Source organism: Pleurodeles waltl, chromosome 12 (assembly GCF_031143425.1).
Source record: "Pleurodeles waltl isolate 20211129_DDA chromosome 12, aPleWal1.hap1.20221129, whole genome shotgun sequence".
Taxonomy (NCBI): domain Eukaryota; kingdom Metazoa; phylum Chordata; class Amphibia; order Caudata; family Salamandridae; genus Pleurodeles; species Pleurodeles waltl.
In genome coordinates this window covers 545,308,465-545,335,183 of record NC_090451.1, presented here as the reverse complement: position 1 = coordinate 545,335,183, position 26,719 = coordinate 545,308,465, and the positions used below count along the sequence as shown (strand labels likewise).

Below are 26,719 nucleotides of genomic sequence, written 5' to 3'. Positions count from 1 at the left end.
AATACCATATCTTCAGTTGTTTCCCTGGGCCTTACGTTCCCGAATAGGGAGCCAACTATGAGACAACCAACCACTTTCGAAAGATTCACCAGAACTTGTTCTGGATCTAACGGCTTAAATTACAAAATACTACAAGCGAGTGCACAAAATCTCATTGTAAAAAGTGGGAAGAAGAGCTGAATAAGACTGTCTCAGAAGAATAGTTGTCTCTGTAGTAAGATATTAATAAGCATCCAGCAGCCCATCTGACATGGAATCAGGACACTCAACCTTCCATCGGCCCGAGGTCAATAAATTGAGAGCCATTAATTACTAGTACCATCTGTTACTTACAGGGCTTAGAAGCAGCAGAAAGGCTGTATGTAGTGCAAACACAAATGACTTCCATTGTGTTACACCATGACCTAGACGGAGAAGGCCAAACTTGATTTTTAACATAAATATATTATTTCCATTTGGTCATACAGTGAGCTACATGGAGAATACCAAACCTCGTTTTTTAGTAAAATCATCAGTGATTTTCGCTGGAAAGAAGGTCCACTTCCCACATTCTCCTGATCAGTATTTTAGAGCATGTTGGTGCCTTAAGTGCTTCCAATTCCCTAAATGTTTGTGAGAATTGTACACGTCTAAGACAAAATACTATCAGTAATACTTTTTTAGTACGGCCTATATATACTATTGCTAAACAAAACATCAGTAACAATATAGATGAAGACTATACAAGCACAATAAAAGCACACACCTATTCAGACTTCCATTGCGTAAACACAATGAATATTAAAACCCATGTTTTGTGATTGTACTGAAGGCTGAGGTCGTAGGCCATAAATCATCAGTTTAATTGACAGTCTACGTTCTTTTACAAGAGGAAACTCAGTTCACCTCTAACAGTAGTGTTTCTTATTCATCGCACTTGGTCATTTGGGAGAGCGTGGATATCAAGTCTCCATTGACCCCTAGTAAGGAGCATTTTAGTAGCCATATTTTCTGTGGTGTCAAGCAAACTAATTGTGCTATAATTTGTAGCGTCCAAGATTACATTTTCTGTAAATTGTAACAATGTATGCCTTTCACCAGGTTGCTGGTATTTTGTGGAATCCAGATGCGTGAATTATTTTCATTTCATTCAATAGTTTTTTTTTTTTTTAAATGGCCTAGGATAAACTATTGTACTCTGTTCAAATATGGGTTTCTTGTCTGATTGACTTTGTGCGTCCAGCTTGGCCACTAGCCAGCTGTGTTAATGACCCAAGTGTACCCCCCAGCGCTGCTAACAGTGTCTGAGGAGGTGAGGTGCGATTGGTTATCCTGCTTAGGGTTTCTTTATTTGTACCCTCTGACCACTCCCCAACATGTTTGATGCAGGTGCAGAACATATCAACTTTGTGTTGCCCTAGAGCCATCTGAGTGAGGGCCCGAGAAACCATGAAGTATATTTATTGCTCTGGGTTTCATTGCCGAGGATGATTCTTTGTGACCTGAAGAGCAGAATCTGTTTGTTAACAATGTGTAATCATTGTATTGCTGCAAAGTTACAGAAGACTTATTACTAATTTTACACCTAGTCATACTTCTACTATTATATCGTGACTGAGCAGAATATCATGCATGATGAGGGTAAGGGCATGTCAATCAGAGTGACTTGACCTTGTACTATTATTTGAACCTCAACACCTTATAAATTTTGCAACGTCCATGTCACCATATTATTCCACTGTTTTGGCACTAAATAGAAGGTACTGTCTCTTTCACATCTTCATACGGATATTATGCACTTCTTGTCTAAGATCTCGCTTAAAAGCACTATTTAGTGTGAGTGTGCTCAAGTACTATTACTGTTGTTGCGTAAAGGTTAGGCGCAAGCAGCATGAGGCTCAGTCTGCTTTATACCGATTGCTGACTCCCGCACAAGCAAGACATGCCTAGAATCCTATTGTGAGCGCTGTTGCGACTTACTCTTTAACTCCATGACTGAAAGTAATGAATGAAGCTGAAGAAAATAAAGGTGAGGAACTGCCTGGTATTTTTTCTGTATTGGCTTATTTCCTCGGGTAAATGTTTATGACTTTGATTCATTGAGTCACAGTGAAACTAACACTGCCCTCTTGCTGCTAATGGTGTATCTTTTAGAAGGTGGGACGTGATCAAACCAGCTACACTTTGCTTTCTCTATATTTTCTCAATGATACTAGAAACATTCAGTACTTGAGGTTGGGAGCAGCTTGTTTTCTTCTTGATCTTAGACTGCTCTAGAGAATTAAGACATAGGTACTTAGCATGATGAGACTGACTCATGATGAGACTGACTGGGTTAGCCTATTCTAGGTCAGTCCTAATTTCACTGCTCCCGTTACAGAGCTGTGTTTACAAATTGTTTAAGGTTTTTCCTTCACACCCTTTGATTTCTCCAACTGGATTAGCATCTTAATAAATGCGGGAAGGTGGAGGGGGTCTGTGACTTTAATGTTGGTATCATTTTTTAGCATGACACATTAGGGTTACGTTCTTAACTTGTGCAGTGTCCCAACCCATATGGCACCATATATCGTGTTATGCCACAGCAATGGCACCAATATCAACCGAGGAACTAAGTAAACATTCTGCTATAAGTGCAAGTTACAGTGGCAACAACATGCTCCAATTTGTCATATTGTAATCTGTTTTGTTTACTCAATTTATTATTTGAGCTGTTTATTTTAGATGTTTTGTGAATGAATGCTGTGGCAGTGCTTCTGTTACTTTCAGTGGGAGAGGTGTTGCGCTGCAATTAAAAAGTCATATTTGATCATTTTTAGTAATTGACACTCTTGTTTTAAGGTGCAAATGGATCTGCCATGGTTCGTGTTTTGAGTGTCACCACGGCTGAGCGGATCTTGCTGAAAGGCATCATGGGCAGTGTGACAGACTTGGCCTTTGCTCACCTCAACTCCAGTCTGCTGGCCTGCCTTGATGAAGTTGGCAATCTCTTTGTATGGCACCTGAGCATGGAGAATGGAAAAATACAATATCCTTTTTATGCATGCATGTGCTTGTAAACATGCAAAGCAAACCTTTTTTGTGCACAAAGTGATTGAAAACTTGACCAAATGTCATCACTCAAGAGATCAAGTATGCTTGTGAAAGCCAAGATTCATTTTCTGGTCTCCCGTTCTCTAGTGAATGGCCATGGTAAAGAACTGCCTATGTTGCAGGGATCTCAATCTCGGTTGAGGTTTAGTTCGTTTAAATCACGAGTCTCTTAACGTTTTCTGTAATAATAGCCACTTATGTTCAATGAAAATTCTCCTGAGCTACTACTATTACTTGAGCTGTAATAGTAACTTTGTAAGACAAGGTTATTTTAGCGGCCACCATATGAAAGATTACCAGCAGGGATATCTGCACAATACTTTGGGCGTGGTTGTCCGCAGTACTGTAGAAATGATGTCACTTGGCAATGCCACAAGCAGCAAGTTAATATTGATAATAAGTGTGTTCCAAAACCCTTTCATTTTTATTACTCAACAATCAGTTTTTAATATATGTTGGACATTTTCAACTTATGTGTTCTGAAAAGACACACATTTTTCATCTCAGATATATGTGTGTGTGTATATGTATGTATATATATATGTGTATATATATATATATATATATATGTTTGATGGCATGTGTAGCTGCAGATACACATGCTGTGCACTGTTCCTACCATCTAGTGTTGGGCTCGGAGTGTTACAAGTTGTTTTTCTTTGAAGAAGTGACTCCTCCCTTTCGACTTCATTGCGCATGGGCATCGACTCCATCTTAGATTGTTTTCTTTCTGGCATCGGGTTCGGACGTGTTCCTCTTCGCTCTGTAATCCGAATTGGGAACATTTTGAAAAAACATCGACATCCGTCGGTATTGTTGCGTTCGGGGCCGGTTTAATATAGATACATCGGCACCGGCGAGACAACCGCTTCGGCGGACCTTCGGGGCTTTCACACTCAACTGAGGCCTAGTCGGCCCGACCACACCAGTCGTCGAAGACTCATGGACAGGACCCTCTTCCGTTTCTGTCTGACTTGTCACGCCAAGTATCCTTATACAGACCAGCATCGGGTAATCTGTGTTTGTCGCCAGAACACAGAGAGGATACCTGTGAGGCCTGCAAGGCTTTTTGGTCCAAGAAGACCTTAAGAGATCGACAAGCAAGGTGTTTGCAAATGGCATAGAAGTCGACACAACACCTCAACGTCGAGGAGGGAGAGATGGCTATCTCGATCCAGGGTTCGGAATTGGATGACTCCGACGGCGACCGGCCACCGACGGCAGGACAAAAAGTGAGTACACCTGCCCCGACCCGGCCCCAAAGTCAGGTGAGAAAACAGAAGGCATCGGGGACGCCACTGCCGGAAGGCCATGGCTCGACCCACAAGAAAAGCGGTGACCAAATAACCTCTTCGGCACCGAAAAAGGCCAAGATCGTGCCGAAGTCTTCCGACTCGGGTCAAGAAACTGGGTATTTTCGGAAAAACTGCTTCGGAGCCAAAAAAGACTTCTTACACAGAATAACATGGGCTCTCCCAACAACTTAGAGAGGCACAGATTTGAGCAGGAGCTGGATTTGTAAGAGCTTGACCAAATTCAACCAAGGTTACAAATCCAAAAGGAAACAGGAAAAATTCAAACCATCCCTCCGCTCAAGTTTAAAAGAAAATTGGCTTTTCATGCAAAAACTGAAACTGAGCAGCCAAGAGCAAAGGTGGTTAGAGAAAGGTCACCAATCCCACATTTCTCGCCACAAATGTCGCCACCTCCCTCGCCACTACGGACAAGGTCACCTTTTGGCACAGTCACCCACACATACTGTGCAGACGCAGGACGATGCAGACCCCTGGGACCTATATGACCCACCAGTTTCAGACAGCAGTCCTGAGTGTTATCCTTCAAAACCTTCTCCCCCAGAGGACAGCACATCCTACACACACGTACTGGCTAGAGCAGCGACATTCCAAAATGTCACTATGCGCTCAGAACCAGTGGAGGATGACTTTCTTTTTAATACACTGGCATCCACGCATGCTTCATATCAAAGCCTGCCAATGTTACCAGGCATGCTTAAGCATGCACAACAGGTCTTTCAGGAACCGGTCAAGGGAAGGGCCATTACACCGAGGTTAGAGAAAAAATATAAACCTCCCCAGTCAGACCCTGTGTTTATTACACAGCAGCTCCCTCCGGGCTCTGTTGTAGTGGGAGTCGCGAGAAAGTGGGCAAATTTTCAATCCTCAGGAGATTCGCCACCCCCTGATAAAGAAAGCCATAAATACGACACAGCAGTAAAAAGAGTGGCGTCGCAAGCGTCCGACCAGTGGCGTATCACCAATTTACAGGCCCTCTTCGCCTGTTACGACAGAGCACATTGGGACGAAATGCAGGATATTATTCAGCATTTGCCAAAAGAGCATCAAAACGGGCTCAACAGGTGGTGGAGGGGGGACAGGCCATCTCCAACAACCAAATCCGTTCTGCACTGGACTCTGCCGATACAGCAGCACGAACTGTCAATACAGCAGTTACCATCAGGAGGCATGCACAGCTACGCAGTTCTGGTTTTAAGACAGAAATACAGCAGGCGGTATTAAATATGCAGTTCAACCAACAGCAACTATTTGGGCCGGAGGCGGACACTGCGATTAGAAAAAAAAAGGAAACAGACCCGGCCAAGGCCATGGGCGCGCTCTACTCTTCCCAGTATAGGGGAACATTTAGGAAGCCACAGTTCTGGGGAGGGTTTAGACAGCAACCCTCAGAGCCATCCACCTCCCAAACAAAACCCACTTACCAGTCTCCGCACCAGAGAGGGGGGTTTTGTGGTTCATACAGGGGACAGTACCCAAGAGCAAGGGGAAAATTTGAGCCTGCCAAGCAGTGACTTCAATGTCCCACTTTCCCAATACACATCACCAGTGGGGGGAAGATTAACAAAATACCACAAAAACTGGTCAGACATTACCACGGACACATGGGTTCTATCAATTATTCAACATGGTTACTGCACAGAATTCACGCATTTCCCTCCAGATGTTCCCCCAAGGATGCACAAACTGTCAGCACAACATCTAGACCTACTACAAATAGAGGTGCAAGCACTATTAACAAAACAAGCCATAGAACTAGTACCACACCATCAAAAGAACAGGGGTTTACTCCCTATATTTCCTTATTCCTAAAAAAGACAAAACACTAAGACCAATTCTAGATCTCAGGACGTTAAACCTCTTCATCAAATCAGATCATTTCCACATGGTCACACTACAAGACATAGTTCCCTTGCTAAAACAGGGACAATACATGGCAACACTGGATCTAAAGGATGAGTATTTCCACATACCCATTCATCCATCTCACAGGAAATACCTTAGATTTGTAATACAGGGCAACCATTTCAAAGCATTGCCCTTCGGGATAACAACAGCACCCAGAGGATTCACAAAATGCCTAGCTGTAGTAGCAGCTCATATAAGGAGACATCGCATGCACGTATTCCCATATCTAGACGATTGGCTAATAAAAGCCAACACTCAACACCGGTGTCAAAGTCACACGCAATATGTATTAGATACTCTACACAAACTAGGGTTTTCTATAAATTACCAAAAATCTCACTTGCAACCATCCCAAATACAACAATACTTGGGAGCCACACTCAACACGCAAAAAGCAATTGCCACTCCAAGTCCACAAAGAGTTCAGTCGTTTCAAAATATAGTGTCAAGCATACAACCAAACCAACAGTACACAGTCAGGTTTGTAATGAAACTACTAGGCATGATGTCCTCATGCATCGCTATTGTCCCAAACGCAAGTCTACACATGCTGCCCTTACAACAGTGCCTAGCAAAACAATGGACGCAGGCACAGGGTCAACTTCAAGATCTAGTGTTGAAAGACCGCCAAACACACTCTTCGCTTCAATGGTGGAACCCTGTAAATTTAAACAAATGGTGGCCATTTCAAGACCCAGTGCCTCACGCCATTTTGACAACAGACGCTTCCATGATTGAGTGGGACGCACACCTCAACAATCACAATATACAAGGCCAATGGGCCAATCAACAAAAACAACTTCACATAAATCTGTTAGGACTGCTAGCAGTCTTTCTAGCACTAAAAGCTTTTTAACCCCTTCTAGTCCACAAACACATTCTTGTCAAAACAGACAATATGACAACAATGTACTATCTAAACAAACGGGGGGGAAACACTTGTCACAACTGTGCCTTCTAGCACAAAAAAATTGGCATTGGGCAATTCACAACAGCATTCGCCTGATAGCACAATATATACCAGGCATTCACAATCAGTTAGCTGACAATCTCAGTCGATATCACCAGCAAACTCACGAGTGGGAAATACATCCCCAGTTTCTACAAGATTACTTCTACCGCTGGAGGACACCAGACATAGATCTGTTTGCAGCAAAACAAAACGCAAAATGCCAAAACTTCGCATCCAGGTACCCACACCCGCAGTCCAAGGGCAATGCTCTATGGATCAGTTGGTCAGGGATATTTGCTTACGCTTTTCCCCCTCTCCCACTCATTCCTTTCCTAGTCAACAAACTGAGTCAAAACAAACTCAAACTAATACTCATAGCACCAACGTGGGCTTGCCAACCGTGGTACACCACACTGTTGTATTTCTCAGTAGTACCTCACATCAAACTCCCAAACAGACCAGATCTGTTAACACAACACAAACAACAGATCAGACACCCCAATCCAGCATCGCTCAACCTAGCAATCTGGCTCCTGAAGTCTTAGAATTTGGCTATCTAAACCTTTCAAATGAGTGTATGGAAGTCATTAAACAGGCAAGAAAACCGACAACAAGGCAATGTTATGCTAATAAATGGAAAAGGTTTGTTTTCTACTGCCAAGCAAACCAAATCACACCGTTAGAGGCCTCCATACAAAACATTGTGAGTTACTTACTACACCTACAAAAAGCAAATCTCGCTTTTTCTTCCATAAAAATTCATCTCACTGCAATCTCTGCTTACCTGCAGATTAAACATACAAAGTCACTTTTTAGAATCCCAGTTATTAAAGCCTTTATGGAAGGACTAAAAAGGATCATACCTCCAAGAATCCCACCAGTACCCTGATGGAATCTTAATATTGTACTTACATGACTCATGGGTCCACCTTTTGAACCCATGCATTCTTGCCAAATCCAATTTTTAACTTGGAAGGTAGCTTTGCTAATAGCCATCACTTCACTACGAAGAGTTAGCGAAATACAGGCATTTACTATAGAAGAACCCTTTATACAAATACACAAACATAAGGTGGTTCTCTGCACAAATCCAAACTTTTTACCAAAAGTCATTTCACTGTTTCATCTAAACCAAACAGTAGAGCTCCCAGTCTTCTTCCCTCAACCAGACTCGGTAGCAGAAAGAGCACTGCATACATTAGACATTAAAAGAGCGCTAATGTATTACATAGACAGAACAAAATCATTTTGTAAAACTAAGCAATTGTTTGTTGCTTTCCAAAAACCCCATGCTGGTAACCCTATATCCAAACAGGGCATAGCCAGATGGATAGTCAAATGCATTCAGATCTGTTACCTCAAAGCTAAAAGGGACTTACCCATTACACCAATGGGCACACTCCACTAGAAAGAAAGGAGCAACCAATGGCCTTTTTAGGTAATATACCAATGACGGAGATTTGTAAAGCAGCCACTTGGTCTATACCTTTACTAAACATTACTGTGTAGATGTGTTAGCAACACAACAAGCCACTGTAGGACAGGCTGTATTAAGAACATTGTTTCAAACTACTTCAACTCCTACAGGCTGACCACTGCTTTCGGGAGGATTACTGCTTTGTAGTCTATGCACAGCATGTGTATCTGCAGCTACACATGCCATCGAACGGAAAATGTCACTTACCCAGTGTACATCTGTTCGTGGCATGTTGCGCTGCAGATTCACATGCGCCCTCCCACCTCCTCTTGAGTCTGTAGCCGTTTAAGTTGCATTTAAATTGTATATATGTAAATAAATATTCCTTTACCACAAATTATGTACCTACATATCTATTCCATTGCATGGAAATCTTTAGTATCCTCATTCTACCACTCCTACCTCACCCTATGCCGGGAAAACAATCTAAGATGGAGTCGATGCCCATGCGCAATGGAGCCAAAAGGGAGGAGTCACTTGGACCCGTGACTCGAAAAGACTTCTTCGAAGAAAAACAACTTGTAACACTCTGAGCCCAACACTAGATGGCAGGAACAGTGCACAGCATGTGAATCTGCAGCGCAACATGCCACGAACAGATGTACACTGGGTAAATGACATTTTATATATATATATATATATATATATATATATATATATATATATATATATATATATATATGTGTGTGTGTGTGTGTGTATATATATATATATATATGTATATATATATATGATATTTTAATTTATTTTATTGGGCTGCACGAAGGACAGCTATTTACAGGTAGCTGGAGAGCTGCCAACAGCTCGCAAGCAACTAGTTGGAGGAGCCTGGTTTAGGCAACAACGTGAATACTGTAATTTCTGCACACTATTGGTAGAGAGTTGCAGGGTGTTTGAAATACATCCTAGACTGTTGGGCATTTATAGTCGCTTTCTTTACTGAGAGCTCTTCTATCCATATTGATGCATCTGAAGTATCACATAAGAATATTTGGTGCAGGTGAAGACTGAGTTAGTTCGTCTTCAAGCTTAGCACTTTTACTAACACTTAGACAGCAAAGGCAAATCCAATAGTAACAGTTCAGCTGTCTTTCCGGTACGTCTTTTGGATTGCTAATGAATATGGCTGGTCTTGTGTGTCTGCATTTGTATTGTCAGAGGCTTTGCCCATTCAATAAGGTTTATCTCTTAAAATTTTGTGCAGACTGGGTTAGGGGAGCTAGTTGTGAGGTATGGGGAGATGTTCCCAAAACAACCAGTCCAACTCCATTAGGAAGTGTTGATCTCTGCAATAACCGACCACACTGAACAAATATTTAACAGATTTACTTGAAACTAGGCAAGATGGTAGAACTACCCTCAGAAGATATAGTTCTTTGGTTTAGTGTAAATACATTAAGTATAATTTGACAGAGGTTTAATGTTATTGATCACTCCACCATTAAATTTGCGACCCATTGCGTAGTTTCAAATTGAATTTTGAAACATTCTGTGAGGTCATGAGTAGTGTATTAGGGGAATTCAGTGAAACTGCCACAATACATTTGGTAATTTAACACATGCAGCAGATACAATACATGTATTTCTTTATATGATTTTTCATGCTGTGGTTGGAATTTTACAACATGGAAGAATAAAGCTAATAAAATAAATACACATCACAAAGTCCGAGATAGTGACATAGTGACTTTGGGGTTACGGAAATGTTTTCTTTTTCCTAAATGATATGCTGTTTGGTGACACTTTGTATAACTTGTTAAAGGTTTTACTCAGTCCTACTAACTTGACATTGGTGATTTTGATGTCCTGCAAGGCGGTATAAGTTATGAGGTGGTCCAAAGAGTGAATTTGCCTATCTAAATTCACAAAGGAAAACTTTTGTTGCACGCAGTGCAACACCCCTGTTATCATATTGCACCAAATCTCATTAATAAAGGTGAAAGCCTCTGAGCTTATCATATTTTGGTTCAGAAAGTCAGTCTGCTGTTTTTTTGGAAAAAGTTAAAAACAAGCAAAGGGTCTAATGATGGCAGAACTGTATACATTGGGAGTTTGAATGAAACTGGCATTGAAATTTGAATGCAATCTGCTCATTCAGCTTAGTTTTGTTAGATCAGGCTATACACATCTGTTGAATTGGGCAGAGTCAAAGGTATTAATATCGCAAGGGAGTAGTATTTTCCAGTGTAAGTGGAAAGGGAATTTTGATCTCTGCCATTGATAAAACCACATTAATGAATTAGACTAAATTAAGCCTGAAGGTAGAACCTTAACCAGTTTAGACGCTTTTTGTGGATTAGTGTATGTCTGAGTAATTTTTGAAATATTTGTACAATAGCCAGTTGGCGTTCAAGGTTTAACTTTCGATATAGCTCGATCAATAATTGACAAATGATTGATAAAATCCAAGGAGGGTCAAATGTTGAAATTTAGGAAGAATAAACAGATCTGTTAGGGCAAAGAGCTCTTTAATTGACCACCGTGGGAGCCTTGGATGCAGACAGTCTGATTGTTTGCAGTGGCATTTTTTTCCTTCCATCATTATGCAGTGTTAGGGTTCTGCAAACATTTCCAGATTCTGCAGTGCAGAAAGAATTCTGACGGGGTCTTTAAGGAGGGAGTCCAAGAGAGCCTAAAAGCTGCCCTGAAAAATGTGGATTGAATGTAGGATGTTCCCAGTGGCCATGTCGTGTCTCCACATCCCACTGGGCGCAATTGAATTCAGGTGACATCAAGGTGTAGGCACAAAACCTATAAAACACTCTATTTTGTCAGTAACGGTGATTAGTGCAACCATGGCTCTTCTTTGAAAAAATGGAATGTTCTCAGATTTCCGATGTCAATACACTGAATAATAATGTACATGGTTGATTGTACTAGATGCTTGCCTGCTCCAGTAATAATGTGCCTAGTTTGGTGCTATGTGCATTGAGCACATTTCATAGATTGTGCTTCCTCATGGTGTGACCAAGCTAAACATTAATTGCTTTAACTTACTGATCAGAGACGAGATATGGACTAATATAAAAAGACCTGACAGCACACCGCTAAACTCCTTCCGTAGAATAATATGGTGTCCTTTCATTCAAGAGGAGAACGAAGACAGTTCCCAGGAAGAAGGAAACCAAACTCTGGCCTTGCTGCACGAGGACAGGGTAAGGAATGCGTTCTGAATTAATTACTTTTTCACTTTTGTTTATTTATGCAAACTGTGTTCCCTCTGTTTGAGCTTTTCTCTGCGCACGCTGAGAGGCTTTTTTAGATTTGTACTGAACAGGGGTTTGCTGTACATCACATCTGAGGCTTGCAGTAGCGATGCACAATATCAAAATGGCCAGAGTTCCCTCAAGGTTACTGTAGCTTCACTGGCTCAGTGTGTGTGGCTTTACTAATGTTTTGAAATACAACTTTCAGGATATTAAAGTGGCACCGTTGTCCAGTATCTATTCTGGACTGTTAAGGTATGCTGTTTGTAAGTCTTCAGGTGAGTTTAGGTATTGAAGTACATTGGTAGTGGCTGTAGTTTTAGGTTGATTTGCTGAAGTGCGCAAGACACAATTGTATTGAATTAGGTTAGCTGAGCAACTGCCACAAAAATATAGCTTAACACGACAGTAAAAGATTTTCTTCTTTTCTTTTTTTTAAATTGAATTTTGAATGTATAATACAAGATCCTGTTTTTTTCCAGAGCTATGTACTCATATCCGTCACATTTGAGGTACCTAGATGTTCTATGAGGCACACTGCTTAATTGTTTAGTATTGTATGGAGATGTTGAAGTCGAGCGTTATTAGGGTAGGGGGTGTATTGGTACCTAGCTAAGAAATATTAGGCAGATTTGCAGGCAAGTTTAAAGGTGAACTGTTGAGCAGTGCCTTTACTTCACACATTGTAATAGTAGGAATGATACTGGTCATATTTGAGGTGCATTGATACAGCAACATGTTCTGTAAGTAGAATATCAAAATGGTAGAGGCTACCATACAAATTCTTTATCATGCATGTGGGGGTCCATTTTTGAGTGATAAGGCAAGGTTTATAGATAGAAATCTGTGGCCTTCTAGATGTCATTGTTTGGAGGTTCTGTAAGTCCGACTAGAATTACAGCAACCCAGCTGTCAGTGGATTCCCATATATAGAGAGTATTGAGTGGCATGCCTAGAGGAATTGAAATCGAAGTTCTGTTACTGAGGGGAGGTGTATATTGGCACAGCAATGAAGTGTGACTGGGTCCTGTTTTTGAAATGGTTATTGGACGCTGCTTGATTGACATACATTAGCAGAGCCATCTTTATAGCATACATCTCATTGACATTCACAATTAGACACCAAAGCACTTTCCACCCCCCCTTTCAAAACTTAGTTCCTATTAATTAGTAAAAAATGTCATGTAGCTTCATATGCTTGTATGATGTGATGCTTTTGTAGGAGTATACTTTTTTCGATTGTCCAAGTGGTCACACTAGTAAAAAAAAAATCTAACTCTGCAATCAGGAATCCGATAGGTAGTTACATTGAGGACCTTCATAATACATGGTATGTTTCACCAATATATTTGTCAGTAAAATAATTCCTGCTCTAACATTCACTGACATAGTTTCGAAATGTCGCACATGACCCTTATCAACATCAACTCACTGGTAAAGAAGTGGGTAATCCACGATCGAGCAAAGTTCTATGCAGTTGTCCAACACTACTTACTAAATTACTATTTGAGCATTTCCCTATTAGGGTTCAATCCAGCGATAGAGATTGCCATTCAGTGTTAGGATAATCCCTTTCCAGAGATAGATAGTGTGGTTGGAGCTTGGAATCACTGTTGAAACTTACTCGAGATGGCTTGCAAAAACAAATAAATGTAGAGATTGTTAGCCATTAGTTGGTGACAAGGACACCACCAGACAGGCAGCGGTAACCATGTTGTTAAATTTCTAGGACCTTTGTGATTCCATATGCCATTCAGAGTGTTAGGATGTAATATCCTTTCTTACTAAATTCAGGGTTATTTTTCTTCAGAAGACTTGGTCAATTACATGAGTGAATCTTCCGAAATGTATATTTTTTTATGTAGATGTTGTATCTTTTCCTAGGGGTAGGCCAGCATGTGACCTTGGCTTAGGTTTTGTGAATTCCCTGGGCTGGTCACCCTTGAGCCTTACATCGGATTGTTTTATTTACTGTTTGTATTAATTTCGTCATCTCAGCAAACACAAGTTATGACTTACTTCTGATCAACTACTGTTTAGCTCCTGGAGACAGTAAGAGTCTGTTTTTCATAGCACTTTCATCCTTTGTTATGTGCTCTATGAATTTATTGATAAGTCTGGTTTTGTGGTGATTATAAAGAAGATGCACAGTTGTTGATCATCAAGATGCATCACAGAGGCCTAGAATAGGATCTGACTGATTCCACTGTCTGATTTTGTTGAGAGCATAACAGACTCCAGAGGAATTAATATTATGGTGAAACTGGACAATGGGTGCTTCTGATTCATCAAACGGTTTGAAGATCAGCAACTGTGCATCTGCATTAAAATCACCACTGAAATACCAAAGAAAGCATAGAAATTCAGATAAAGGCTGGGTTTGGGCAGCAATTTAAAACCATTATTAAATTTAAAAAAACAGGAATCATGCAAAACATACTGGACCAGGTTGTTAAACAGTATTCAAGAAGGAAATTATGTTTAGTTATTTTTAAAATAGTAGCTAGAGGGATGAGCTAAAATACAAGCATACATCTGACTGGGATATCCCTAAATTGACGAAGTTTCTATACTTGAATCCTTGATTCTCTTTCAAGGAAAGTACAACCACTAGCACAAACCCCTGCAGACTTCATCAGATCCCCATGAATCCAAATGTCATTCTCTTTTTTTTATTCTTTAAAAAAATATCTTTTTATTAGGTGATGCAGCAGTATATAAACATGTCAGTTAAGTGTTTTCATACGTTATTTCCAACGTAAACCATTGAAGAAATTACCGTATTTATCGGCGTATAACACGCACCGGCGTATAACACGCACCTCATTTTAAGAGGACATTTCAGAAAAAAAAACCTTAACATTATATCGGCGTATAACACGCACACATCATTTGCCCCCTATTTTCAGGGAGAAAAAGTGCGTGTTATACGCCGATAAATACAGTATATTGGCATGTACCTCTAGCAATCCCCCAACAACTAGTCCAACTAAACTCCATATGCAACATTACCTCCCCACCCCCCCACTTCACCCACCAAAATTTCCAAGGAGGGCACATTGTACTACGTTTACCATTGTTCGTCATAAATTTCTTTCCTGTCTCAGTAGGCCATAATTTCTAAGTGCCAGATATTAAGAAGAAACCATCCTCCCCACCTTTAGATATCCTTCATTCTCCCCCTGCTGTATTGGGGTATGCTTCCCGCTGTGTACTTTTATATTTAATCCGCGTCATCTCCTCCCAAAACCCTCTGCTTTTTCATCTTTCCTAGTCCTCCTCATATAAACTCCTTCAGCTCCAGCACACTCCACCATGTTTGACTACTGTATCTCCCTAGTTGGGGGCAGGGAACTCAACTAGTGGATTGCAATAGATTGCTTTGCTGCAGTTAGGCCTGAAAGGGTATAATGCTTGCTGAGCTTTTTTTCCGGGTTCTCCGGGAGTAGTCCTAGTGGGAATGTCTCAATTGCTTGCGGGTCCTTCCACCCCTTGGTACCCCCCCCCCCCACCCCCTTCACCCCCCCACCTACAGTTGGACAAGGACCTCTATCCAATAATCCTGTACCAAAGGAGTGCGCCGAACCTTATGAATAAATTCGGTGAACTCTGCATGGCACGTTGGGCAACTCTGGCCCATAGAGGCATATATGGTATGTAGGAGCTTGGGGGAATAGGTAGGCCATATGAAGGAAATTTAATTGTATTGCATTTGTTTGAATCAGGCACACACCACCACTCCCTTCATGCCTGCATGTATCTTTATCCAATCCCGTGGAGATAGAGGGTCCACAGTGAGGTGTTGCCATGTGCTTTCTGCAGGCAGTGGTTGTGCTCTCTTGTCAGAGAGCTCTGCTCGGTATAAAAGTGTTATAAGCTTGCTTCCCCCTCCATCGCTAGCAGGGTGACTAGGGTTTGAGATGACTGTGGAGCATCTGAAAATGTAGGCCATAGTTGTTTAGCTGTTGCTGCCACCTTTGCATATTGTAGAAAGAGACCTGTACCCAGGTTAAATGACTTCTGTGCCTCTTGCAAAGTAATGAATCTACCTGCTGGGTAATGGTCAAATAACGTTAAGCAACCCCCTCCTGCCTTCTGGCTACTGTCATTGAGTGTGCCATCTGTGCAAAGGGGTACAGAATCCAAATATCCATGTCAGGGGCATAAGGCGCCCTTTAAGCAACTGTCTGGCTGCTCGCTCCCATATTCTGCCCATAAGTCTGATTACATGTGGGAACGTGTGGGGTATTCCATTGCCTCCCATCTACAGTTCCTTCAGTTGGCGTCCCCATGGGATCCTTCCAGCAATCTCCTTTACCAATTCTGCTCCTCATCAAACCAGTGCACTGCATACTGCAGTTGTGCAGCTATAAAGAACATTTCAAAATCTGGTACCTCTAAACAACCCTTTTCTCATTCCCATCTGAGGGTGGATAAGCTTACTCTACATCTTTTGCCCTGCCATAGGAGTTCCTCTATTAATTTGTCTAGTTCCCTTAAGACATCTTTAGGTATTTCATAGAAGGTGCCTTGCTTCACATATAACCATCATGGCAGCACCACCGTTTTTTAAAGTTCTATCTTTCTAATCAAGGATAGATGTAGGGTATTCGAAAACGGTATAGAGGGTCTTAGTCCCGCTATTACCCTCCCCATGTTAAGGTCATAGAATTGCTTCTCATGATGGGCGACATGGAGGTCCAAATACCTAACTCCATCCATCTTCCACGGCAGGCCCGCCGCCTGCACACTATCTGGCAGGCGACCTGTCAGGCACCCTAATGGGTATAACACTGATTGCGATACATTCACCCTAAGTCCTGAAAACTCCCAGTAATTTTGCATTGCATTCAGGAGGATCAGGACCGATATATCAGGTTGTCTCAGCTCTACCATGGCGTCACCTGCATACAGTGTGATACACGAAATCTTGCCCACTCGAATCCTTTTTACTAAATATACGATTTTGCCACTATAGAGGGATATTATAACTTTCCTCCAACTCCTGGACAAGCACACCAGCTCATTGCTTTATGCCTATCACTACCATCAGCATAAAACAACCAGCCTTAAGTTCTGCTTAGAGAAAACAACGATACACTGATTTGCCAATATACCGTCAGACACCAGTGTCACTTGAAAGCAGGAAGTTGAAATCCGTTAGCTTCTATCAGTATCTGGATGTCACTTTTACTAAGCTTAGTTGGAATCTAATTGTTAGAAATGGGGCCTCTAGTTGGCAGTCGGTTTGCACCCTGTCCAAGTAGGGAACCTCACTCTAGTCAGGATAAGGGAGATAAACGCTCAGATAACCCCTGCTCACCCCCTTGGTAGCTTGGCACAAGCAGTCAGGCTTATCTCAGAAGCAATGTGTAAAGCATTTGCATATAACACACAGTAACACAGTGAAAACTCTACAAAAGGACATCACACCAGTTTTAGAAAAATTGCCAATTTTTATCTATTTAAAACAAGACCAAATATGATAAAAAAAAACAACATACATTAATAAAAATATGAATTCTGCAAAAGTTACTTAAAAAGAGTTCCTTGAAGTCGATAGCTCCACCTGGGGCTATCACGGCATTGTGATCAACAAAACCAACAGTTCAGGGTGTCCACGGCGTTGCGGGTCAGCTACGGTGTCTGGAAGACCCGCAGACAGTACCTTTGAAATTGCAGGGTGTCGTGACCCTCGCAATGAGACCCCGAGAGTGGCATTGCTGGCGTCGCGGTTCCGGAGTCGGTGCGGGGATTGTCCAGCCCTTGAAGTCACATGTGTTGCAGATCGAACTCCTGGCTGATGAAGTCAGGAGCGCTGTCGTGGATGGTGTCGGGTCTGGGGTGCGCAGCGAGACGAAGCGACGTGTGGTGCCCACAAGTGACTGTGCAAGCAGCGGCTCGGTGACTGCATCTAGCGGCGTCGGTGAGACCGGGGATGCAATGTGACGTGAGGCAGTGTGACGCGTGGTGTCAATAGTTCATGGTACAGGCAGTGTTGTTGCCGAAGCGATGTCATTGGTAGGCTGAAGCCTGCAGTACGGGACGGTGCTTTGTGACCCTCACAAGCAGTGTCCACAGGCCACGGTGCAGGCACGGATGCCTGGTGACGACACTGGGGTCGATAGTGCTGGTCTCGGTGGGCCGGGGCTGCGATACAGGACGGTGCTTCGTGTACCTCATAAGCGGTGTCCACAGGCCACAGTGCAGGTAGCGGCGCCGGTATCAGCAGGAGCGTTGTCGTCTGGGATGCCCAGGCTGCGGTGTGAACAGGGCAATGCCGGAGTGTGAGGCCCACAGGTCGTGGTGCGAGCAGCGACTCGGTGAAGTCGTCTTATGGTGGTGTCGGTGAGACCAGGGTCACGGTGCAAAGCGGGGCAGTGCGGCTCCGTGCGGCGTGGGCAGGTCATGGTGCAAGCCAAGAGCGTTGTTGGCGGCGTCGCAGTGGTTCCTCCTCTTGAACAGCACAAAATACACAGTTCCCAGTGCTGCTTGTCGAGGAAACTGAAGTCTTTGGTGTCACAGACTTCCTACAGGAGGAAAGCTCTACTCCAAGCCCTTGGAGAAGTTTCTCAAGCAGGACACAGAGCAAAAATCACCCTTTGCACTCTTTTCAGGCAGAAGGAGCAACTGCAGGCCAGTCCAGCAAAGGGACAGTATTCCTCCTCAAGCTCTTCCTCTTCAGCTCTTTCCCTGGGCAGAGGTTCCGCTTGATTCAAGAAAGGTACTAAAAGTCTGGGGTTTTGGGTCCAATACTTATACCTCTTTCTGCCTTTGAAGTTGACAAACTTCTAAGCAAAGTCTCAAGTGTTTTTAAGATCCTTCCTTGGCCAGGCCCCAGACACACACCAGGGGTTTGGAGACACCATTGTGTGAGGGCAGGCACTGCCCTTTCAGGTGTGAGTGACTGCTCCTCCCGCCACTCTAGCTCAGATGGCTCATCAGGAAATGCAATCTACACCCCCAGCACCTTTTGTTTCACTGTCTAGAGGAGAGGTGTAAACAGCCCAACTGTCAAACTAACCCAGAAGAGGAATCCACAAACAGGCAGAGTCCCAGAATGGTTTAAGTAAGAAAATGCCTCCGTTCTAAAAGTGGCATTTTCAAACTCACAATCCAAAAACCAACTTCACTAAAAGACTTATTTTAATTTGTGAGTTCAGAGACCCTAAACTCCATATTTCTATCTGCTCTCAAAGGGAATCTCCGCTTTAAAGTGATTTAAAGGCAGCCCCATGTTGACCTACGAGAGTGATAGGCCTTGCAACAGTGAAACCCAGATTTTGGCAGTATTTCACTGTTACGACATGTCAAACCCGCCAGTACATGCCCTACCTTTTAAATACACTGCACACATCCCATGGGGCTACCTAGGGCCTACCTTTGGGGTGCCTTACAGGTACAAAAAATGGAGGTTTGGGCTTGGTAAGTGGGTAGACTTGCCAGGTCGAATTGGCAGTTTAAAACTGCACACACAGACACTGCAGTGGCAGGTCTGAGCCATGTTTACAGTGCTACTAATGTGGGTGGCACAATCAGTGCTGCAGGCCCACTAGTACCTTTTGATTTACAGGCCCTGGACACCTTTAGTGCACTTTTCTAGGGACTTACTAGTAAATCAGATATGCCAATCATGGATAAACCAATCATCGATACAGTTTATATAGGCATATATGGGTATGGGTTTTGAAGGCTACTCTTGGTTAGCTTGTGTGAAGGCCTATTTGGCAAAAGTACAGACAATCCAGACCTATGGTATCAAATCTGATTCAATTTTTTAAGTACAACCTGGACACAGAGGAAGCTCAGATTTGAAGAAAGGCACTAGGTATGATTATGTTCGGTGGCATGTGTAGCTGCAGATACACATGCTGTGCATAGTCTGCCGTCTGGTGTTGGGCTCGGAGTGTTACAAGTTGTTTTTCTTCGAAGAAGTCTTTTCGAGTCACGAGACCGAGGGACTCCTCCCACTTCGGTTCCATTGCGCATGGGCGTCGACTCCATCTTAGATTGGTTTTTTTTCCGCCATCGGGTTCGGAGGTGTTCCTTTTCGCTCTGTGTTTCGGGTCGGAAAGTTAGTCAGAATCTCGGGAAAATTCGTCGGTGTTGTTTCGTTCGGTATCGGGATAGTTAGGGCAAATCGACACCGAACCTTAAAGAGCTCTGGTAGCCCTTCTGGGTATTTTCGATCCCCCGTCGGGGCCTGGTCGGCCCGACCGCGTGCAACATCGAGACTGATGGAACGGACCCCGTTCCGATTCTGTCCTAAATGCCACAGTAAATATCCTTATACAGACCAACATTTGGTCTGTAACTTGTGCCTGACCCCCGAGCACAAGGTGGAGACGTGTGAGGCCTGTCGCGCGTTTCGGTCGAGAAAAACGCTCAGAGACCGAAGAGCCAGGAGGTGCAGATGGCGTCCACGCCGACAGTACAACAAAGGTTCGAGGAGGAGGAAGAAACAACATTCTCCATCCCCGATTCAGACTCCGAAGAGTTCGACGCCGAAGAGCAACCAACCGTGAGTAAGACGTCGAAACAAAGATCACACGAAACAACAGAGAAAGCCCAGGGGACGCCACTGCCAACAGGCCATGGCTTAACCCATAAAGTTGGTGACCGTCCATCGGCACCGAAAAAGGGCGAGCTGGTGCCGAAGTCGTCCGACTCAGGTCGAGACACAGGCACGCAGCAATCTCGGGACCGAGAGAGTGGTGCAGAAAAGGGTCGACACCGAGATAGCGGCACCGAAGCTGCTCTGCACAGAGACAGCGGCACCGAAGATGGTCGGCACCGAGAGGGCACGACACCGTAAAAAATAAAGATCTCGTCGGAGCCGAAAAAAACTAAAGACACGGTTTCGGTGCCAAAACACCCGGCAACCGAACCAAAAACCAGTTCCTACTCACAGGAACAATCACTGTCCTCCCAACTAAAAAGACACAGATTTGAGGAGGAATTACAAACAACAGAAGTAGATCACACGCAAAAGCGGATCTTTATCCAAAGTGGTACAGGGAAGATCAGCACTCTTCCCCCAATCAGAAGGAAAAGGAAACTTGACTTCCAGCAACAAGACAAGCCACCACAAGCAAAGGTGGTAAAGAAGGTAACTCCACCACCCTCTCCACCACCGTCAACTCATGTATCACCGGCACAGACTCCACCACAATCACCAGCTCATACCACCATGAGCCAAGATGATCAGGATGCATGGGACCTCTATGACGCTCCGGTATCGGACAATAGCCCAGAGGCGTACCCAACTAAACCCTCACCACCTGAGGACAGTACAGCATATGCACAGGTGGTAGCTAGGGCAGCCCAATTTCATAATGTATCGCTACATTCAGAGCCTATCGAGGATGACTTCCTCTTTAACACCCTGTCCTCCACCCATAGCCATTATCAAAGCCTTCCTATGCTCCCGGGAATGCTAAGGCACGCTAAACAGATTTTTAAGGAGCCAGTTAAAAGCAGAGCAATAACTCCAAGGGTGGAGAAAAAATACAAGGCACCGCCCACAGACCCTGCTTTTATTACATCACAACTGACACCAGATTCAGTAGTCGTAGGAGCAGCTCGTAAAAGAGCCAACTCGCATACATCAGGCGACGCACCACCTCCGGACAAGGAGAGCCGCAAGTTTGATGCAGCTGGGAAAAGGGTTGCAGCACAAGCTGCAAATCAGTGGCGCATCGCCAACTCGCAAGCACTCCTAGCGCGATACGACAGGGCCCATTGGGACGAGATGCAGCATCTCATCGAGCACCTCCCCAAAGAATTCCAGAAACGAGCACAACAAGTGGTTGAAGAGGGACAAAATATCTCCAACAACCAGATACGTTCTTCTATGGATGCAGCAGATACAGCTGCAAGAACAATAAATACTGCTGTGACGATAAGGAGGCACGCATGGCTGCGCACATCTGGCTTCAAACCTGAGATACAAGAGGCAGTGCTCAATATGCCGTTTAATGAACAGCAATTGTTTGGGCCGGAAGTGGACACTGCAATTGAAAAATTAAAGAAGGACACCGACACAGCCAAAGCCATGGGCTCACTCTATACCCCGCAGGGCAGAGGCACATTTGGCACATTTCGCAAAACAACTTTCAGAGGAGGGTTTCGAGGTCAAGCCACAGAAACCAGCACCTCACAAACCAAACCACCTACCTACCAGGGACAATGTCAAAGGGGAGGCTTTCGGGGCCAATACAGAGGGGGCCAATTCCCAAGAAACAGGGGAAAATTTCAAGGTCCCAAAACCCCTCAAAATAAACAGTGACTCAAAAGTCACACAACCCCTTCACACAACACCAGTGGGGGGAAGACTAAGCCAGTTCTACAAATCTTGGGAGGAAATAACAACAGACACTTGGGTCTTAGCAATTATCCAACATGGTTATTGCATAGAATTTCTCCAACTCCCTCCAAACGTCCCACCGAAAACACACAATATGTCAAAACAGCATATAGACCTTCTAGGACTAGAAGTTCAAGCATTACTGCAAAAAGACGCAATAGAATTAGTACCAAGTCCACAAAAGAACACAGGAGTTTACTCACTGTACTTTCTAATACCAAAAAAGGACAAAAGTCTGAGACCAATATTAGATCTCAGAACACTAAACACCTACATCAAATCAGACCACTTTCACATGGTCACGTTACAAGACGTAATACCACTGCTGAAACAGCAAGACTACATGACAACGTTAGATCTAAAAGACGCGTATTTCCATATACCGATACATCCCTCGCACAGGAAATACCTAAGGTTCGTATTCAAAGGAATACATTACCAATTCAAAGTGTTGCCATTCGGAATAACAACAGCGCCAAGAGTCTTTACAAAATGTCTAGCAGTAGTAGCTGCACATATCAGGAGGCAGCAAATACACGTGTTCCCGTACCTAGACGATTGGTTAATCAAGACCAACTCGCTAACAAAGTGTTCACACCACACAGATTATGTTATACAAACCCTTTACAAGCTGGGTTTCTCCATCAACTATGCAAAGTCACACCTTTTGCCGTGTCAAACACAGCAATACTTAGGAGCGACAATCAACACAACAGAAGGGATAGCCACTCCAAGTCCACAAAGGGTTCAAAATTTTCACAAGGTGATACAAGCCATGTATCCAACACAAAAGATACATGCAAAGATGGTATTAAAACTCCTAGGCATGATGTCCTCATGCATAGCCATTGTCCCAAACGCAAGATTGCACATGCGGCCCTTACAACAGTGCCTAGCATCACAATGGTCACATGCACAGGGTCAACTTCTAGATCTGGTGTTGATAGACCGCCAAACATACATCTCGCTTCTATGGTGGAACAGTACAAATTTAAACAAAGGGCGGCCTTTCCAAGACCCAGTGCCACAATACGTGATAACAACAGATGCTTCCATGACAGGGTGGGGAGCCCACCTCAATCAACACAGCATCCAAGGACAATGGGCCTTACATCAAAGAAAGTTTCATATAAATCACCTAGAACTGTTAGCAGTATTTCTAGCGTTAAAAGCATTCCAACCCATGATAACCCACAAATACATTCTTGTCAAGACAGACAACATGACGACAATGTATTATTCAAACAAACGGGGGGGACACATTCGACACAGTTGTGTCTCCTAACACAAAAAATATGGCATTGGGCAATTCACAACCACATTCGCCTAATAGCACAGTTTATTCCAGGGATCCAGAACCAGCTAGCAGACAATCTCTCTCGGGATCACCAACAGGTCCACGAATGGGAAATTCACCCCCAAATCCTAAACACTTACTTCCAAATTTGGGGAACACCTCAAATAGATCTATTTGCAACAAAAGAAAACGCAAAATGCCAAAACTTTGCATCCAGGTACCCACACCGGCAATCCCAAGGCAATGCTCTATGGATGAATTGGTCAGGGATATTTGCGTACGCTTTTCCCCCTCTCCCTCTCCTTCCATATCTAGTAAACAGATTGAGTCAAAACAAACTCAAACTCATACTAATAGCACCAACATGGGGAAGACAACCTTGGTATACGACACTACTAGACCTGTCAGTAGTACCTCATGTCAAACTACCCAACAGGCCAGATCTGTTAACACAACACAAACAACAGATCAGGCATCCAAACCCTGCATCGCTGAATCTAGCAATTTGGCTCCTGAAATCCTAGAATTTGGACACTTAGGCCTCACTCAAGAGTGTATGGAGGTCATAAAACAAGCTAAAAAACCTTCCACTAGACACTGCTATGCAAGTAAATGGAAAAGATTTGTTTGTTACTGTCATAATAATCAAATTCAACCATTGCATGCATCTCCGAAAGATGTAGTAGGATATTTACTACATTTACAAAAATCAAATCTAGCTTTCTCTTCCATAAAAATACATCTCGCAGCAATATCTGCTTACCTGCAGATTACTCATTCAACTTCCCTATTTAGAATACCTGTCATTAAAGCGTTTATGGAGGGCCTAAAGAGAATTATACCACCAAGGACACCACCTGTTCCTTCATGGAACCTCAACATTGTCTTAACAAGGCTCATGGGTCCACCTTTCGAACCCATGCATTCTTGTGAAATGCAATACTTAACGTGGAAAGTTGCATTTCTCATTGCCATTACATCTCTAAGAAGAGTAAGTGAAATACAGGCGTTTACCATACAAGAACCATTTATTCAAATACACAAAAATAAGGTCGTTCTAAGAACAAATCCAAAATTCTTACCAAAGGTTATCTCACCGTTCCACTTAAACCAAACAGTGGAATTACCAGTGTTCTTCCCACAGCCAGATTCAATAGCTGAAAGAGCACTACATACATTAGACATCAAGAGAGCGCTAATGTACTACATTGACAGGACAAAAGAAATTAGGAAGACAAAACAACTATTTATTGCCTTCCAAAAACCTCATACAGGAAATCCAATTTCAAAACAAGGTATTGCCAGATGGATAGTAAGATGCATCCAAACCTGCTATCTTAAAGCAAAGAGAGAACTGCCTATTACACCAAAGGCACACTCAACCAGAAAGAAAGGTGCTACTATGGCCTTTCTAGGAAATATTCCAATGAACGAAATATGTAAGGCAGCAACATGGTCTACGCCTAATACATTTACTAAACACTACTGTGTAGATGTGTTATCTGCACAACAGGCCACAGTAGGTCAAGCCGTACTAAGAACTTTATTTCAAACTACTTCCACTCCTACAGGCTGAACCACCGCTTTTGGGGAGATAACTGCTTACTAGTCTATGCACAGCATGTGTATCTGCAGCTACACATGCCACCGAACGGAAAATGTCACTTACCCAGTGTACATCTGTTCGTGGCATTAGTCGCTGCAGATTCACATGCGCCCACCCTCCTCCCCGGGAGCCTGTAGCCGTTTGGAAGTAGATCTTGAACATTTGTACATTTGTAAATATATTACATTAAACCTTCATTTTGTACATACGTATTTATTCCATTGCATGGGCACTATTATTAGCATACACAACTCCTACCTCACCCTCTGCGGGGAAAACAATCTAAGATGGAGTCGACGCCCATGCGCAATGGAACCGAAGTGGGAGGAGTCCCTCGGTCTCGTGACTCGAAAAGACTTCTTCGAAGAAAAACAACTTGTAACACTCCGAGCCCAACACCAGACGGCGGACTATGCACAGCATGTGAATCTGCAGCGACTAATGCCACGAACAGATGTACACTGGGTAAGTGACATTTTCCTTAATTCTCGAGCCTGTAGGGCTAGGCTTTGAGCTGTGTTCCTGGGCAGGTTTTTATGCAGACAGTATTTATGTATTTTGTGCAGCTGCTCACTCACTGTTGTTTTAAATAAATACTTATCAACATGCTGTAATTGGTAATTCATACGTTTAAAAGTTAGATTGAACTGGATTGAATTTTATATGTGTAGTAAGCTGCCCCTTTATGTGGTATGTGAATAAGGTGTAAAGAGTCAAGGGGTTCCCCAGTGAGTGGATAGGGCTTGCTATGCAATCCCAAAGTGCTCTGTTTAGGGGTAGTGTGGTTGAGCAGCCATAGGCTTAACACAAAGGAGTGCAAGACATCTACAAATGCACACAATAGGCAGTAAATGAGACACACAACTCAAAAAGGAGATCCACACCAATTTATAAAAATAGCAAGTATCTTTATGTATGTTTAGGCATCAGAGACAATGTTCAGGTAAGTACATTTTTAAATAGGAGTTCTTTTCACTTTACAAAATGGAAACTGCAATTTCTGAGTTATGCGATGTAATCCTATGGAAGGAAAAATAAGTTCTGTAAACAGGTAGATTACAGCGACTTACAAGACCAATCTCCAGGAGTTAAGGTGATTAGTGGGCAAGGTCCAAGGTAGCACACACAGTACACCATTAGTGGCACGTGGACGGCTGGGTGCAGAGTGCAAAACCGCATCAAGTGCCCAATGTGTTCCTTTAGGGATCGGTTGCTGTGAAAAGAGGCTGCAGGTTCTGTCCAGGAGGCCAGTCAGGCTGAACCAACAGTGGGGCTCTGACCTCATGATGCTCAGGCACAGGTAGGCACCTTTGATCCTCTTCTCCACAGTTTAGGGGCCACAGGTGTAGTGGTGGTCTTGGGTGTAGGGTTTTCTTGACCAAAGCAGTTGTGGTAGAGAGGGGGCTGCGTGCAGAGGCTGCATGCGTCGTCGGGGTGTCCACGAGGAGTGAAACCACGATGGACTCGGACTCTGGAGGGCAGGGATACCTTGTTATCACTGGTGGTCCACTTCGGCTCAGGT

At 43.3% G+C, this 26,719-nt stretch overlaps 1 protein-coding gene across 1 annotated transcript in view; it reads left to right on the top strand.

The window, feature by feature from the left end:
* Positions 1-26,719, top strand: part of EDC4 (enhancer of mRNA decapping 4) — a 703,483-nt gene that overhangs the window by 94,490 nt on the left and 582,274 nt on the right. The window contains exons 5-6 of the mRNA XM_069217586.1: positions 2,821-3,008; positions 11,728-11,877. Of these exons, the coding sequence (XP_069073687.1) occupies positions 2,821-3,008; positions 11,728-11,877 (338 nt within the window). The remainder of the gene's footprint in view (positions 1-2,820; positions 3,009-11,727; positions 11,878-26,719) is intronic.